At 45.8% G+C, this 18,270-nt stretch overlaps 1 protein-coding gene across 1 annotated transcript in view; it reads left to right on the forward strand.

The window, feature by feature from the left end:
* Positions 1 to 1,838: 1,838 nt before the first annotated feature.
* The window catches only part of CACNA1B (calcium voltage-gated channel subunit alpha1 B), a 268,165-nt gene continuing 251,733 nt past the window's right edge, over positions 1,839 to 18,270 (forward strand). Inside the window, 3 exon segments of the mRNA XM_056812766.1 lie at positions 1,839 to 2,501; positions 3,823 to 3,928; positions 10,260 to 10,399. Coding sequence (XP_056668744.1) covers positions 2,227 to 2,501; positions 3,823 to 3,928; positions 10,260 to 10,399 — 521 coding nt within the window. The 5' untranslated portion in view covers positions 1,839 to 2,226.

The following is an 18,270-nucleotide window of genomic DNA, read 5'->3' on the forward strand; positions in this document are numbered from 1 at the left end:
TGTAGGTAAATAGTATATGTCCTTGTGCCTCTATGAGGGAGGGGACTGCTTTTCACTTTTGTCTTTTTATCTCCTCAGCACTTTGCACAGTGTTTGGCAGGTAGTAAGACTCAATAAATGGTTTGCTTATTGGGTTTCTGTTCATGTGTCTATGTTCATGCCCTTCTCTTATCCTGACTGCTAACCTGACAGATGGGAGCTGGGGAAGGAAAGGAGTTGCTAGCCTTTGGTGATCGAGATGGGATTTGGGGAGAGGTGGGGGTTAGCCTTGGGTGTTCCAACCTCTGGGAGAAGATTTCACAGTTTCCCAGGAGAAGACTCTTGTCTGAGCCAACAACACCTTTCTAATTAGTCCTGATGAGAAGAAAACATCTCACCTCCCTCCGGGAGGAAGGCACAGTGGGACCTCCAAGCACCAACCAGTTTCTTCCTCTCTGCTCAAACCCTGGAGCTTTGGCTCCATTCTACGGATAGGGAGACCAAGTCTGGAGTAAGGATGAAATTCAGTGGGAATACAGACTTTGACCCCTTGGCTTTTTTTACCCTACAAATACAGTGGCATAGACAGTGATGCAAACACAGTTCAAAAGGAAACCTCAGGCAATCTCTTCCTGGCCCCAAATAGGCAACCTTTCCCCCAGTTATCCCTACTCAATCCTGTCTAAATATCTCTGAGTGTTCTTGTGACTGCATTTGGCTGTGTCCTCTCTAATGCATGCTTATATGCCTGTCTACTAGATATTTATGTTGAGGGTAGAGACATTGTGACCCATACCTGAAGCTCTTTCCTGGACCGAAAAAAAAAGCCCTTCCTCATGGCAGGGGTAGTTGTCCTTTGGTCATCCTCTAGTCCCTGTTTTTTGCATACCAGCCTACCCTGAAAGCATCCCCTCTGGCCACAGAGGCTATGGTAAAGATGTGGGAGGGAGACATACTCACCGAGGAGGGATGGGGAACAGTCAGGATATTGTTTTAATGGTTATGATGCTTTCGCTTGCAGAGACTGCCCCCTCATCCTCTCTCTCCATCGTTGTCCAGTCAGTCAACTTCTAAATCTAACGGATCACTTGAATCTTCCTTTTCTCGTTTGGGGCAAAGGGTGGGGCTACAGGAGTTAGATTGGCTCGGGATTGTGTGGGAGTGGTCAAAAGAAAAAAAATTCCAGACTGCCCACCTCCAGATATTTCACTCTCCCCTAACCATGAAAAATTAAAGTTTTTCTTCAACCATGAATTTCATTTCTCCATTCATCTATCTGTTCCAGTGAGCCTCCCACTATTGGGAGGCATTTCATTTGGCTTGTAGAGTTAAGGTCCGTAGGTCTGGCAGCTGTCAAAGGGTGGTCCGTTAGATATGGACAGGTTCCCTCCACCACACACACACACACACACACACACACACACACACACACACACACACACACACACATAATACACTGGATTCCCCCTCCCCTCTCTCTACACTAGTTGGGCTAAGAATCCTTCGCTCTTGACCAGTAGGTGTTGGTTTCTCTATAACTGACGTCCAGCAGGGGTTTTGGAGTCCAAGAAAACCTAGCGGTGAGATTCTGAGTGACTTCTAGGGACGGTACTGAAGCAGTGAGCAGAGATCCATCAGCACTGGACAGCGCCCGTACGGTTGGTTTATGGTTTGGAAGGACTAGGGTGAAGTGACGGAGAGGTTTCCGGGGGACCGAGGTGGGGCGGGGCTGGACTGCCCGCGGGCTGGGAGTTGCGGGAGGGGGCGGGCACAGGCGGGGAATTTGGGTTAGGAGGGGCTGGCGTTCAGATTGGCTGACTATTGTCACGTGGATGCACCCTTATAGGGTCCAGATCCCTGTGGCCGCGGACTCAGAGCTCGGACTGAGCGGCTGGCAAAGCCCGCACCTGCCGCCCCCGCCCTGCCCTACCTCAGCTCCTGCTCCTGTCTTCTTGCCACCTCTCCCAGGCCTGAAACAAGCGGGCCCGAGATAGAGAGAAAAGGAAGGAAAGAGAGTATTCGGGAGTCGCTCCGGGTGCCTCAGGAGCCTCCGCGTCCTCTGCGCCCTGGGATCCGTCGGGGCCCGCGCCGTCTGACCGTCAGTGCGCGCCGGGCCCGAAGGGAGCCGGGAGGAGCCGGCCTGGGGGGGATGCGCCCTGGTCCCCCGGCGGCCGGCACCGGGCACCGGGGTCCGGGCAGCGCAGCGCTAAGACAGGCAGTGGCAGCGAAAGCAGGCGGCCAGGAATCATGGTCCGTTTCGGGGACGAGCTGCCCGGACGCTATGGAGGAGCGGGCCCGGCAGGTGGGGGTCGGGGTGGCGGTGGGTCCGGGGCTGGGCCCGGGGGCCTGCAGCCCGGCCAACGCGTGCTCTACAAACAGTCCATCGCTCAGCGGGCCCGGACTATGGCCCTGTACAACCCCATCCCCGTCAAGCAAAACTGCTTCACCGTCAACCGTTCACTCTTCATCTTCAGCGAAGACAACGTCGTCCGCAGATACGCCAAGCGCGTCACAGAATGGCCATATCCTGCTTGCCTGCTTGCGGGGTCGGGGGTTGGGAGGGGGGGTCCAGTCTGGGGTTGAGGGCGGCCTGGTTTGGGGTAAAGGGCTGGGCGGGGCTGGGTAGACTGGGGCACTCACACGGCCAGGAGGCCTTCTCGAAGGTCTGGGGAAGCTGAGGACTAGGGACTGCGGGGCTGTGGCCGGGTGGGGCTGCGGGGGGGGGGGGGGTAGGGAGGAGAGGAGGGCGGCTTCCTGGGGGCGGAGGACCTGTCTGGCTGAGGGAGATCTGGGATAGAGAAGAGGGAGGTCTTCCTGGATAGTCTTGTAGAGCCTTGGGAAATCTGGTGGGATGAAGGGTGGGGGAAGGGGCAGGAGCAAAGCCGGGGGGCGGGAGGGGGGGGTGCTCGGACGTCTAGGTCAGAGCTAGGTATCTTTGCGCGTACATAGACAGACACTCCCGACCGCGGGCTCAGGGTGGCACAGACGCAGAGCGGGGGGGAGAGCTGCATTGAGAGCCTGGAGGACACCTGAGGGTGAATGGTGCGTGTGTCCAAATGAATGTTTCTGTGCTTGAGTTTGTGTGTTCATGTGCACACGTAACATATGTGCGCATGTAAAGCACGGTTTCCCGTTACATGTGTGTCTGTATACGTGTGTGCGCACACGCGTAGGGTTTCCCCTCCTTACCTGCCCCCAGACCCTGGGGTGGGCAGCTCCAGCTGCCATGGCTCCCGAGGCAAGCCTGAAGGAGGGCGTCGGCTAGGCTGACTCCCGGTGCCACTGTCCGAGGTGCTGAGGCCTCCCCTGGCCCGCGGCCCCGCCCTCTTCTCCCTCCAGAGGGTGGGCTAATCCGCTAGGCTTCTTCGGGTTTTCTGAGACCGGTCTTGGCAGGGAGACTTGCACCTAGTTCTCGCCCGTACTCTGTCCTTAGCAGTGCCAGCATGAGGAGCAGTCATGGAGTAAACTCCCAAGCCTTTCGTTTGAGTCCGAGTTGGAGCCTCACAGGACAGTTAGGGTTAGAAAACTGAAACAGACCCTTCAGGGATGGAAGTGAAATCATCCTTAGATTGGGCTGCCAGTCTGAGGGTTGTTTTATTTCTGACAAAGGCCTGATCTGCCTCACAGTCGGAGAGGTTATAATGCTGGGGGTGTTCTGCGGCTCCTTTTTTATGGGAAGTACAACCTTAGTTTCTGGGGACCTTATTGATGTGCTCCGGAAGGTTTCTAAACTTCTAGGGCAGGAGGTGTCCAGTCCTGCTCTTGTCTCAATCACCCAGCACCCCCACCTGATTTCTGACACCCTTGTTTCTCTGTCCTTTCCTTAACTTCTCCCTTGCTCACTCCCTTTGAGTACATGATCCTGGCGACTATCATTGCCAATTGTATCGTCTTAGCCTTGGAACAACACCTTCCTGATGGAGACAAGACTCCCATGTCTGAAAGGCTGGTGAGTGAACCTGGGAGCTGAAACTACCCTGTCCTGGGGAGGAGGGGACAGAACCAGAGCTTAGAGAGGGTCTAGGAAAACAGGGAAGGATTTCATCAAGGATCTCATCAGAAAGAGCACCTTGGAGGACTGAATTCAGGAAGGACCTAGGAAAAGATAAAAGGGGGGGGTTGGGTGAGGGGTAACCTCTTAGAAAAAAATAGAACAGCACAAACCTAAAGGCAGACCACATTAACTTTGTACTCTTAGTGCCTTATCCAAACCTTCTGATAAATACTGCATATAGGGGCTGCAGCCAGGGATGTGTAGATGAGGCTCTTTCATCAGACCTCTGCTCAGCATGCCCCAGGATGCTCCTGACTATCATCAGGAATTTCCTGTTTAAATGTGCTCTTTACTCCATCCCTTCCTTAAAAGAATAACTACAGCCTTTTGCCTCTAACCCATCCTCTAGCTCATTCCTCAGGTTATTTCTGCTTTTGGATCTTCTCACAAATACAGTCATTTTACTATTATTCACAACAGCTTTATTTGCTATGATTTTAAACTGTCCTAGTTTCTTGGGAAGCCTCTGCTCATCAGGGATACCACATTCCCAGGGAGTACATGCAACATGAAAGAGGCCAATTGGCTCAAAATAAATGTCCATTTTAGAGCTCCATATCACCCCTGCTCTTCCATAGGGGTTTAGAGCTAGAGTGTGAGCTTAGCAGCCATTGATTTCACTGGGTGGTATCGCCTGAGCTTCTGAATAGGATCTTGCTCCCTTAGAGGTACCAATTGGTTTTCATTCTTTGCTTCCCCAGTTACAGGTGAGAAGTGATAGAGATATACCATTCAGACTCAGGGAAAATTAGGGTCCTTGATCCTAAGCAGAATTTCTAATTCCTCAAATCAAAACATATATTTTTAAATTTTTTTAAATTCTTGCCTTCCATATTAGAAATAATACTGTTTATTCATTCCAAGACAGAAGAGCAATAAGGGCTAGGCAATGGGGGTTAAGGGACTTGCCTAGGGTCACACAGTTAGGAAGTATATGAGGCCAGATTTGAACCTAGGACCTCCAGATTCTAGGCCTGGCTATCAATCCACTGAGCCACCCAGCTGCCCCAAATCAAAACATTTATTAAGGATCTGTGTATCCAACTCTGCTGGGAACTGTGGGTAAGACAGAGAAGTGGACCTAGGTTCTACTTCCTTAGGTAGTTCACTGCATGAGGGAAGCCTGCAAGGGAGTAGAGGCAGACCCCTGCCCTGAGGGAGCTCATTATCTGTGAGAGGTGAGACACATATACCCCAAATGGTAAAATGTGTAATACTATCAATTTGTAGGATTAAAACTGAAGCATCACAGCTCGGTGAGTACAGGTACCTATATGACAGAATAGACAGGGAGGTTTCAGAAGGAGATGGTCCTTGGACAGAATCTTGACAGATGGACAGGATTTGGAAACTAAAGAAGAGTGTGAGAGCTTTCTGGGGTGAGGCAGTCTTGGAGAAAGGAGACAAAAGATAGGAATGAATATGGCCTTTGTGGAGGATAGGAAAGAGATTGGTGGGAGGTGGACATGAAAATGCACTCTGGGGAACAGGACAAGTAGGGGATAGTCAGGTGGAGGGAAGGATTCTTGAAGCTAATTTGTGGCTAAGGTGGAAAGGCTCATTGTTCATCTTTTCTGGAGCTGACTTTGAGCTCCCTTAATTTTCTGGAATTACATCTCCTCTTAGAGTGCAGACACTTGAGGGAATGAGACAGAGTAGTTCACATCCTCTCCCATGGTGTATGAATCAGCTCTCTGACCCATAATTGGGGTCCAAGGAGGAGCCAGGGTGAGTAAATGGAGGCTTTGGTTACTATTAGCTTGGCTCTCTTTGACTCACCCTTGTCACAATCTTTCCTGGGGGAGGGGAGATACCTTGGGCTGGGTAGCCTAAGATAGGAGATACCTTTAAACCTGAGAGATTTCCTTGCCCCAGACTAAACTGTTTGCTGAGCTGACCTCATTGGTTCTACACTGTCCCATTCTGCTCCAATGGAGTTTTGAGTCCTTAGGACAGGTGTTCCCAAGATGTCTAATGTGAGAGCCTGTCCCTGATCAGTTGCTCCTGTGGTCACTTCTTTTCACTGTCTAATGGGTTTTCTTCCTCTGACCACACGCAGAACTCATTTCTCTGAGCTGCCCATTAAATCCTTCCTGACAAAGCAGTTGCTTCCTGGCACACCCATACCTCCAGGTGGTGTTCAGAGCCTGTAAATGGGACTTTCTCTGCCCCTGTCTTGTGGTAAATGGACCTGGCCAGGGTCCATAGGCCAAGGATTATACATATTTGGGAATTCATTTGGGAGTATACAGTGTATCTATATTTGAGCAACAGTTATCAATAATTTCTTTAAAAGAATAACCTAGGATCTGAGGAAGTTGGAGACTCCTTCCTAAAGGCTATAGCCAGGAGTTACCTTTGCTGAGCTAAGAACACCAACCTCTTTCTTTATGCTTCTGCCTGTTTCTGATATGATCCCTTATCCCATCAGCCTTATTGTCTGCAGTTAAGGTTTCTCCAAAACAGGCAGGCAGGTACCTGGTTTGTGGTTGAAGTTTATGGTGTCCCATGCCCTAAGGCATGAACGGACAAAAGTATCTATATTATTCAAAATGGCCTTTCATTACCCACTGATAGACCATTGCTGAGTCTCTTGCCCCACCCATGCGTGCTTAGTTCCATATTCTATGCCACTGAGAATCCAAGAATTCCTGGAACCTTAAGGAGATCATTCTCTTTAGGGAACCAAGACTTGGACATAAGGAATAAAGACAAAATAGGATAGGGTGTGGCCACATGCCCAGCTGTAGTTGAGAATCCAAGTGCTAGAGGGAAAAGTTGATCAGGGAATCCTGGGGTCTTCAGAGAGGGCTTCATAGTGGAGGATAGGACTTTAACTAGGCCTTCAAGGATGAATAGATCTTGGTAGGAAAAGAACACAGATGTGAAGAAAGGAATGAATCTGTTTTGTGAGAGTCAGACTGACTGTGAAAGAGTAGGGCATGTGGAGGAGAATAGTTTGAGATAAGACCAGGAAGGCAGGCTTGAGGTACATTGTGGTGAACCTTGAATGCTTGGTTGAATTTATTTCATCCTGTTGTTAGTGAGGAGCCAGTGAAGGTTCTTGAATGGGGGTTGCTGTACTCAGATCTGTGCATTAGATTGCTGTCTTCAACTACCATGCTATGGAGGAGTAGGCTTGTTCTGTTAGCCTTGGAGGGCAGACCTAGAAGCAATGAATGAAAGTTTCAGGGAAGAAGACTCATCCTTGAGGAAATTTAAAATCTTTCAAATTAAAGGAACTGTCCAGACATGGACTGAGCTGTTCTAGGACTTGTCACATTCCTCATCTCGAGAGCTCTTTAAACTGAGCCTGAATGACAGCTTGTCAGGGATGTTGTAGAGAAAATTTTAGCTGAGGTTTAGCTTGGATTAGATGGTCTCTTGCTCAGTGTGGTAGCTTCTGAAGGATGAATGAATCAGAGTAAGGGAGAAACTGGACTAAGGGAGACCGGGGAAGAGATTTTTTGTTGTTTTATAGTAGTCCAAGCAAGAGGCGACAAGAGCCTTATAAGAGTAGGTGCTGGAAGAAGGAAGAGCAGGGAAAGAAAAGAGTATTCTTCCCATTCGAATTCTCCTGAGTTTTTTTTTATTTTTTAAGGCAGGAAATGAGGAAATAATCATTTAAGTAGCACTTACAGTGTGCCAAGAGCATTTACTAATATTATCTCACTTGTTCCTCACAGTAACTCCTGGGAGATAGATGCTATTATTATCTCCACTTTACATTTGAGAAAACTGAGGCAAGCAGGGTTTTGTTTCTTGCACCCTGGGTACCCCTATCCCCACCCAAGCAAGGTCACATAGCTAGTAAGTATTTGAGGCCAGATTTTAAATCAGGTCTTCCTTTCTCTGGGCACTTCACTCTATCTACTCTGCCACCTAGTTTCCTCAAATGAAAGAAATTATTGTTTCACAGTGGAGACAGTATTGTAGGCAGCTGTATACACTAAGTATCTGACACTTCTAGTACTTTTTGCACCTTCCCACCTCCATGCTTTTGCCCTCTCCAAGAAAGCTTTCCCCATTATCCTTATCCTTCAGTTTCATCTCAAATGTTATTGACTCCATAAAACAGAATCTTGGAGCCAGATGTATCCCAGAAATCATCTATTCCAATCTATACCTTAACAGGAGTTCTTTCTATAACCACTCCAAGAAACAGCCTTCTTGTCCCCACTACCTCTTGCTTGAAGCCTTCCAGTGATAAAGCACTGTCTTCATGATCTAGACCACTCCACATTCCCTAATTCCTTCCAAAAGAAGTGGCCTCTCTTCTATAACCCTATGTTCTTTTCTTTTCTTTTTTTTTTAAACCCTTACCTTCCATCTTGGCATTAATACTGCTTATTGGTTCCAAGGCAGGAGAACAATAAGGGCTAGGCAATGGAGGTTAAGTGACTTGCCCAGGGTCACACAGCTAGAAAGTGTCTGAGGTCAAATTTGAACCCAAGACTTCCTCTCTCTAGGCCTGGTTATTAATCCACTGAGCTACCCCGATGCCCCCAACCCAATGCTCTTAATATTCTTTTTTTTTAAACATTATTTTATTTGGTCATTTCCAAACATTATTCATTGGACACAAAGATCATTTTATTTTCCTCCCACCCCCCACCCCCCACCTCTCTCATAGCCGACACATGATTCCACTGGGTATCACATGTGTTCTTGATTCAAACCCATTTCCATGTTGTTGGTATCTGCATTAGAGTGTTCATTTAGAGTCTCTCCTCAGTCATATCCCCTCAACCCCTGTAGTCAAGCAGTTGCTTTTCATCGGTGTTTTTACTCCCACAGTTTATCCTCTGCTTGTGGATAGTGTTTTTTAGATCCCTGCAGATTGTTCAGGGACATTGCATTGACACCAATGGAGAAGTCCATCACCTTCGATTGTACCACAGTGTATCAGTCTCTGTGTACAATGTTTTCCTGGTTCTGCTCCTTTCGCTCTGCATCACTTCCTGGAGGTCGTTCCAGTCTCCATGGAATTCCTCCACTTTATTATTCCTTTTAGCACAATAGTACTCCATCACCAACATATACCACAATTTGTTCAGCCATTCCCCAATTGAAGAGCATCCCCTCATTTTCCAATTTTTTGCCACCACAAAGAGTGCAGATATGAATATTCTTGTACAAGTCTTTTTCCTTATGCTCTCTTTGGGGTACAAACCCAGCAGTGCTATGGCTGGATCAAAGGGCAGACAGTCTTTTATCGCCCTTTGGGCATAGTTCCAAATTGCCCTCCAGAATGGTTGGATCAATTCACAACTCCACCAGCAATGTCTTAATATTCTTATGACCCATACTTCATCATACCTTATATTATATTTATCTATGCTATGCCATACTTCTCCTACCAAACTATAAATTCCATGATAATAGTGGCTAGGTCTTGTTTATGTCTCCCACCCTTCAATCCCATCTCAAAACCAAGGGGCCTGGGCACACAAAGAATCAGTCATTATTGAACATGGTTGACTAAATAGTTGTGGAAGATGAGAGAGAAAGAAGAACCAAAGATGACTCCCAGGTTTTAAGCCTGGGACATGGAGAGGATGGTGATGCTATCACCCCAAATAGGGAAAGTTGGAGGAGACGTAGAGTGTTAGGGTGGGAAATGATGATTTCTATGATTTTTAAAAACAGGTCTGAGCTATCAATAAGACATCCAGAGAGAGAGAGGTCTAATGGAAGATACAAAACAAGATCTTTGGAGTGAGGGGGAATTTCTTTTTTAGGGGGAAAGGGCATCAGGAGCTCTGGGTTCTAGTCTGAACAACGGTTGCTGTCAGTTCCCCTATCTGACTCATCCACAAAATGAATGGGCTGAATTTGATGATTCACAAAGTCCCTTTCTGCTTTTATATACTATGAGTGACTTTTCCCTGATGTGGATTTGGGGCTTGAGATAGCCATAGGCATCATTCTCAGAGAGTTGATGATTAAAGCCATGATTAAAGGATAGGGATCACCAAAGGAGAGAACTGAGTGAAATTGGTGAGCCACATTTTGGGAGTAGGAGGAAAACTAGTCCCACAAGTAGGCTGAGAACTTTCCCCTAACCAGACAGCAAGCTCCCCAGGACTGTGGCACACACCTCCTTGTCTTGCTGTGACTGCCCCACAGTCTTGTTCAGCATTGGAGACCCTTGGGGATGTAGTATGGGGGGGGGGGCATTGCTGAACCTGGCTGATAGTGACCTTGCCCTGTTTCTTCCCTGCAGGATGACACCGAGCCCTATTTCATTGGGATATTTTGTTTTGAAGCTGGGATCAAAATCATCGCCTTGGGCTTCGTTTTCCACAAGGGCTCATACTTGAGGAATGGCTGGAATGTGATGGATTTCGTGGTAGTCCTCACAGGGTAGGTGGCTGTGATAGGGCCAGGCTCATGGCCCAGAAACTCTTGTCTTGGGGGTTCACCATCAACCCTTTCCCTGTTGTGAACTAGTTTTAGAGGGTGTGTGACTGGTGAGGTTGGAGCCAACAAGGAGAGGAATGTGCCCCCATCAGAGGACACTTTTCTCTCAGCGACAGGACTACCCTTTCTACCATTTCTCCCTGCTCCCCACTTCTCCTCTTTCCCCTCCACAAACCCAGAGATACTTCCTTGCCCCCTCATTCTTGGATATAATCACCTCATTTAAATTGTTAGCATTTGCTCCTCAAGAGTTGTATAAATGGAATCTTTTTAGATCAAATCTTATTTCACATGCAGGAGGAAAGGGGTTTGTTTGGAGGAACTTTGGGTTCACCCTTTAGAAATGCCAATAGTCAATTTGTAACAGAAACAATAACAACAATAACATTTGTATATTGCCTTAATGTTTCTGAAACACTACACAGAGGTCACCTGATTTGAGTCTGATAACAACTCTGGAAAGTAGGTACTATTGTGATCTCCATTTTATAGATGAAGAAATAGAAGCCAGCAGAGGTTGAAATAACTTAGCCAAAGTCACATAGTTTGTAAGCATTTGAATCAGAATTTGAACTCAGATCTTTCTGATTTCAAGTCCTAGGCACTCTAATCTACTGCACCTTCTTACTATCTCTCCAAGCATTTATTAAACACGACCACATGTCAGGCACTGTGCTCAGTGCCGGGAATACAAAGGAAGGCAAAGACAAAGAAAGAAATCTGCCCTCAAAGAGCTCACATTCCAAGAAAGAGAAATATCATGCAAACAAGTATACATCAATAAGATAAGCAGAAGACAGATTACAGTTGACCTTAGAGGATGGTCACTAACATTTAGGGAGCCAGAAAGGATTCTTAACAAAGGGATATTTCAGCTGAGATGTTGAAAAAAGTCAGGAAAACTAGAAGGCAGAATTGCAAAGGGGAAGCATTGCAGGTATGAGGGAGAGCCATTGAAAATGTCCAGATGGAGAAGCTAAGTGGCTCAGTGGACAGAGAGCCAGGCCTGGAGATAGGAAGTCCCGAGTTCAAATTTGGACTCAAATTTCAACCAGCAGAGGTTGAAATAACTTAGCCAAAGTCACATAGTTTGGTTGTGTGACCCGGGTCAAGTCACTTAACTACTATTGTCTAACTGTTACTGTTCTTCTGCCTTGGAACCAATGCACAGTATTGATTTTAAGACAGAAGGTAAGGAGAAAGAAAGAAAAAAAGAAATAGAAAGAAAGAAAGAAAGAAAGAAAGAGAGAGAGAGAGAGAAAGAAAGAAAAAAAGAAGGAAAGAAAGAAAGAAAGGAAGGAAGGAAGGAAGGAAGGAAGGAAGGAAGGAAGGAAGGAAGATAGGAAGGAAGGAAGGAAGGAAGGAAGATACGAAGGAAGGAAGGAAGGAAGGAAGGAAGGAAGGAAGATAGGAAGGAAGGAAGGAAGGAAGGAAGGAAGGAAGGAAGGAAAAAGAAAAGATCCACAGTCAGGTGGTAGAGTGTCTTGTGGGAGGAGCAACAAAAAGACCAATGTCATTGGTTCAGAGAACACTTAGAGGGTTGTAAGGTATAAGGCCACTGAAAAAATAGAAAGGGGTGCAATTATGGAGGATCCTTTCATGATAATTGTCTCCTGATTCACCTTCTATATAAATCAGACATTTATACCTTATAGTCATGGAAAGTGAGGGGTTCTTATTGTAGTGGTAGATAATGGAATGGAGTGACAAGGAAATATCAGTGGATTTGCTATTGAATAGACATATGGCCCTCATTAGGGAATAAATCCACACCACTCATTGTGAATATTTAGAAACATCTATTGTGTGATTAGAGGTAGCAACACAGAGCTCTCTGGGAGGAGGCAGGTTAGCCAACCTTGTGGAATGAGAATACAACCCTGGCCTGGGAGTTAGGAAACCTGACTCTGCCACTTGTTGAGTATTAATAGGATGCCCCTTCTCTGGGCCTCAATTCCTTCATCTTTCAAATGGGATCATAATGGCTATGGGTGCCTGGCAGTGCTTCTGTGAGCTGGGGTTGGGTGTTCTATGAACAAAGGAGGAGCATCAGATTGTTCAAGGAGTCTATAATTTGAGGTTTGGGTCACCAGGACTTAGATCCACTCTAGGACTCTCTCCTGTCAATGACACATGGTACTTATTTGCATAGCTGGGTGGTCCCTGTGGATGCCAGGTTCTTGGGTCTGCCCAGTGGGGCCCAAGGTGCCAGGGCTACATTTCAAACTCCACAATCACCATGCAGAGCCAAGTATGGGAACACCTCTTCTGGGGTCTTATGTACCTAGGACAGGTAGGTAGAATAGTCCATAGAATGCTAAGCTTGGAGTCAAGAAGTCTCAAATTCAAATCTGACTTCAGACACTTACTGTCTATGTGATCTTGGGCAAGTCATTTAATCTCTGTCTACCTCCGTTTCCTCAACTGTAGAATGGGCATAATAATAGATCCTACCTCACGAGTGTTGTGAGGATCAAATGAAATTTGTAAAGTGTTCAGCACCGTTCTAGCACATGATAAATGCTTATTCTTCCTCCTCCTCCTCATTCCCTCCCCAGGGAAGAGAATTAAGATGGGGCTATTTAAGCAGAGAAACCCTGCACTCCACACGAGTTTGGGGCTAATGTGAGCCTCATGATAGGGACACAGAATCATAACATCTCAGAGGAAAAGAATTCAGAGATCATTTAATTTCTGTCTAAACATGAATCCTCTAGACAGCATCCCGCAAAGTGGTCAGTCACCTAGCCTCTTCTTGTTCTGTCTCTCTTTTTAAAGACCTGTCTTAGATTTGAGACTAAGTATTGGTTTCAAGGCAGAAGAGTGGTAAGGGCTAGGCAACTGGGGCTGAGTGACTTGCCCAGTGTCTGAGGTCAGATTTGAACCTAGGACCTCTCATCTCTAAGCCTTACTCTCTAGCCACTGAGCCATGTTGCTGCCCCTGTCTAGCCTCATCTTGAAGACCCCCCAGTAATGGGAACCTTTTCAGTTTTGTACATCTCAAATTGTTATGTTTTCTGTGCAAAAATCTGAGTCTGCTCCAGTAACCATTACTCCTAGTTGTGCATCTGGGGCTAAATAGAACATATCCTATCCATGTACCCAGTGCAGCCTTTCCAATACTTGAGTATGACTGGGTCCCACTTTGCCTTCTCTGGGCTAAACCTTTGTAGTTCATTCACCGGACACTTGCATGGCTTGGTGCTCATTTCCTTCTTTATCCCAGTAGCCTTCCTCTGCACACTTTTCAGTTGGCCAATTTCCTGCCTCAGATGTGGCCCCCAGAACTGAATATGATGATCCAGATGTGATGTAAGCCAGATAGAAGACAGCAGGACCATTGCTTCCCTTGTTCTGGAGTAGCAGACCTCTCTTAATTAAGCTAAAGATCATGTTCTTTTGGGGAGGGAACCTAGGGGAGGGTGCCATGTAACACTGATGATTTGGATTGAACTTCTTGTGGCTTAGTCATTTTCAGATGTATCTGGTTCCTCAAGACCCATTTTGGGGTTTTCTCGGCAAAGATAGTGGAGTGGTTTGTCATTTCCCCCTCTGGCTCCAACTCTTTTTCCAGATACAGAGAGAGGCAAGCAGGGTTAAGTGACTTGCTCAGGGTCACATAGCTAGTAAGTATCTGAGACTGAATATGAACTCAGGTCTTCCTGGCTTCAGACCTGGCACTCTATCCACTGTGCCACCTAGTTGCTCCTGTATTAAGCTTGTGGTCCACTAAATCCTCCAGATCTTTTTCACTACCTTGTATTTTCCAAGTGGATTCTTTGTATTCCAAGATATATTCCTCTATAGTCCTTGTAACTATAGTCTCTGTCTATCTAGTGCCAGTTGACACCAGCAGTCAATAAGGATTTATTAAGTGCCTCCTGGGGTATCCTGGCTGGGGAGGCAACATCATCAGTCTAGGACCCTTGGTCTCAGGAGTCATCACCCTGGGTCTGGATTTGCCCAGATGCTAAACCTCTTCTCTCTGGCTTCTTCTCTGACCAGCTTCTCTGGATTGTATTCATTAGAGCTGCATTCTCTAAGGAGACTGGTTCCTGCAGAATGCTTCTGTTCCACTGGCAGGGCCTGGATATCTGTGTGTCATCATCAGCTCCCTGTGCTCACATGAGCCTTGTACATCTGTCTTGCGTTGGCAGGGGACCTATCCATGCTTCAAGGTTCCTCCCCTTAGCACCAACTCAGCTTTTTGGTAGATCCATTCCTGGCCTCTCGCTGAACCACTGTTTTAGGGATGGTTCTCTGCCTCGCTTTGCTAATTCTGCAGCTCTGTTGCCAGGAAGCTAAAGAGGATCCTTTATCACCCAAGAAGCAGGGAAAACATGTTCTGGGGATTTCAAGAGGTACTGGAATGAAATCGGGATTAATAATAAAATAATAAAATTCCCATTGTCATTCATGACAAGCCCCCTGGTTAGAGTTTTCTTAACTGTTGGGAAAGGAAGCAATGAAGCTTTAAACTTAGGGATGTCCCTTTATGTAAATGAATGGAAGAGAAGCTGCCATGTTTCACTGAGAGCCTTTGCAGGGTTCTGTGGAACATGGCCTGTGGTTTTAATCTAGTGTTTCTAGTGGTTTCAATGAGTTCTTGTCCCCTGGATATACTCCGTGGGTTCAGTGAGAGATGCTGTCTGTAGGACATTTCCAGTGGTTTACATGGTCCTGGCCATTGTTGAGGGTGGAGGGTGAGAGCAGGAGAGAGTAGAGAAAAAAGAGACTAGGGCTGTCCATAGAATCGTATTCTGAATATTCAGTGGGTCATGGTCTGAGGGTATGTCCAATGGGTTCAATGGAATGCTATCCAGAGGAAATGTGGAAATCCTTGCTTGGGGACTCCTGAACTGAGGAATGGTAGTAAAGGCTTGCAAGGGTACCAGTGTAACCACAACCAAAGAGCCCTATGGCCTCTGAATACAGAAGCATCTTGCTTCATATAGTAGATGTGTCATAAGTAAATAAGTTATATGCATTTTGGCATTATATAAAAATTTGGGGGAGGACAGTTGTTTGTAAAGTTACATATATTTTTATTTTGTGCAACTATTTAGGAGTTGCACATTGGGTCTTCCCTCAAGGTGGGACAAGAAGAGACAGGGAATAGAATGGAATAGAAATGACCTGAGCCTTAGGGTGTTGTCTGCTCTGGAGCTCCTCTCCAGGGTTGGTGTCCCAAAGTGGGTCTCATTCATCTTAGTGAGTACTTCAATTTTTCCTTCTGTGTGATGAGGAAAGAATTCCCTATGCCAGCCCTGACTGTCTTGAATGGAGACCTTGGCTAAAGCCCAATGGTCACTGTGAAAGAAGATCACTTTATGGTGCTAAAGTCCTGTTTTCTTAAATGGAGGAGAGAACAGAGGAGCTGGAGCTACCAGAATAGATAGGGTTCAAGTTCCTAAAGACTCAATGTTTTCTTCAAGTCCAGGGAGGAGTCTCTGGATGGAAATGGATCCAGGTTTCATTCTAGTATATTTCTTTGGAAGGATCATTTTAAACTCAAAAATATGTCAGCTGCAGTTATGATGGTGCTGTGCAGCCTGGGACACATATTCTGTGAATATAGCAGAAAGATACTATAAATCTCTCTTCCTGTCTAAGCCCTACCATTTTCCCTTCTCCCCACCTTTTAGTCAGACAAAGAGCTTCTAATTCCTTCCTCAGTCCTGGTCCTGATTCATTGTAATATAGACATTCATCCTGGGAAATGATTGCACCTTCTTTTATTGCTGTACCCTTCTCTTTGTATCAATGGTCACCCCAAAGTAGTGGGAACTAAACTGTCTGGGAGACGAGTAACCCATTCCTCTCAAGTTGTACATGGCCATGAATGACTTTCATGCAATCTACCTTTGGCACAGTGAAGATGTTCTCATTTCATTTACAGGCTAATGGGAGGGGGGGGGAGAGAAAATATGTGAAGATAACTATTAATAATATTTTACTGACTTTAGAGTCTGATGACCTGGGTTCAAATGTATCCTCTGATAATTGCTACCTGTATGGCTTTAGGAAGGACACTTAAGCTCCTAGGGTTTAGTTTCCTCATCTGTAAAATGGAGCTGACCTCTAAGGTTTTATCCAGTTCTAAATCTATGACCCTATGACTACAATTACATGATAGGGGCATTTAAAGACAAAGCAGAGTGCTCAGTGAGATCTCATACACTGGACCAGAGACTGGGAAATCAGAAGCAAAGTATTTGATAATTCAATTCAGTAAACATTTATTAAACATTTATTATGTACCAGGTATTGTGCTGGGGATAAAAATAAGAAAAAGTAAGATAGCTCTTGCCCTCAAGGAACTTACAGTCTAATGGGAGAAGACAATATATAATGGGAAACTGAGAAGAGGGAGGCATGAAGAGTTGCCCAGTACAAGGACATGATGTTCCTGGGAGTCAAACCAAACAGAGGCAATGGAGAATAACCTAGAAAGTTCTGAGCCTTCTGCAAAGTCAGTCTTTGGGAGAAGTTTATTACTTCACCCTCCAGCTCTCCAAAGAAAGAAAACTGAGGGAGCTGTGAAGGCAACGAGTCTCAAAAGTCAAGCCAGCCTTCATGGTGATGAGATTTTAAGTGGCCAGATTTTCCTGGGAGAGGCATGATGTTCTGTGGAGTCTAAACCAAGCAGAGTTGATGATGGAAAATGGAGGTGAAATTGCATAATACTATTCTTTGGAAGAAGATGGGGACATATGGTTTAGAATAAGAAGTGGTTAGATGGCAAGACTCTAAGAGGAGTTGTTAATGGTTCAGTGTCCAAGTGGCAGGAGATACTTCAATGGAGTACTCCAGGATAAAAGTATAGATGGAATACTCACCAAATATACAGATGACACAAGGTTGGGATGGAGAGATCAAATGGGGATCAAAGCGTCAAAATCCCAAAGTGTCTTAACAGTCTGTAGCATTTGCTGAATCCAGTAAGAAAAAAATCAGGAAGAATAAATATAAAGTCTCATACTTGGATACAAAAAATCAACTTCACAAATAAAACCTGGAGTAGGAAATTTTAGGAGGTCAGACAACAGTTACTTTGAAAAAAGATCTGAAAGTTTTAGTGCACTGAAAACTCATTATAAGCAGCAGGATGATATGACATTCAAATAAGCAAATGTATCCACTCTAGGCAGGGGAAGAGCTTCCAGGAATAAAGAAGTGATAGTTCTACTATGCTCTCTCTCTTTTATCAGGTCTCATCTGGAATATCCTTTTCTGTCTTTCCTGGTTTTTTTTAAACCCTTATTTTCTGTCTTAGAATAGAGACTAAATATTGGTTTTAAGGCCGAAGAGTGGTAAGGGCTAGGCAACAGGGTTTAAGTGACTTGTCCTGGGACACAAAGCTAGAAAGTGTGAATCCAGATTTGAACCCAGGACCTCCAGGACCTCTCAACTCTATCTCTGGCCCCTGGAATATTCCTTTCAATGCTAGGTACCATAGTTTAAATATATTGATAAGCTAGAGAGCCTACCAAGGAGGACAGCTAGTATGGTGAAGGATCTAGAGATCATGTCACATGAGGATCCATTGAAGGAATCAAGCATGTTTGGCCTGGAGAAAGATGGAGAAGACTTAGCTAGGATGTGATGGCTATCTTCAGGTTCTCAAGGGTCATCACATGTGAAAGCGTCATTAGACTTCTTCTATTTGGCTATTAGGATTACTTTCAAGGGTTGGAAGCTAGAAGAGATCAATTTGGGAAAAACTTGCTTATAGAGTTGTCCAAAATTAGAATGGGTTGTCTTGAGAGATGTTGGGTCCCCCCTCCTTGGAGGTCTTCAAGCCGATGCTGGAG

Source organism: Monodelphis domestica, chromosome 1, assembly GCF_027887165.1.
Source record: "Monodelphis domestica isolate mMonDom1 chromosome 1, mMonDom1.pri, whole genome shotgun sequence".
In the NCBI taxonomy this organism is placed as follows: domain Eukaryota; kingdom Metazoa; phylum Chordata; class Mammalia; order Didelphimorphia; family Didelphidae; genus Monodelphis; species Monodelphis domestica.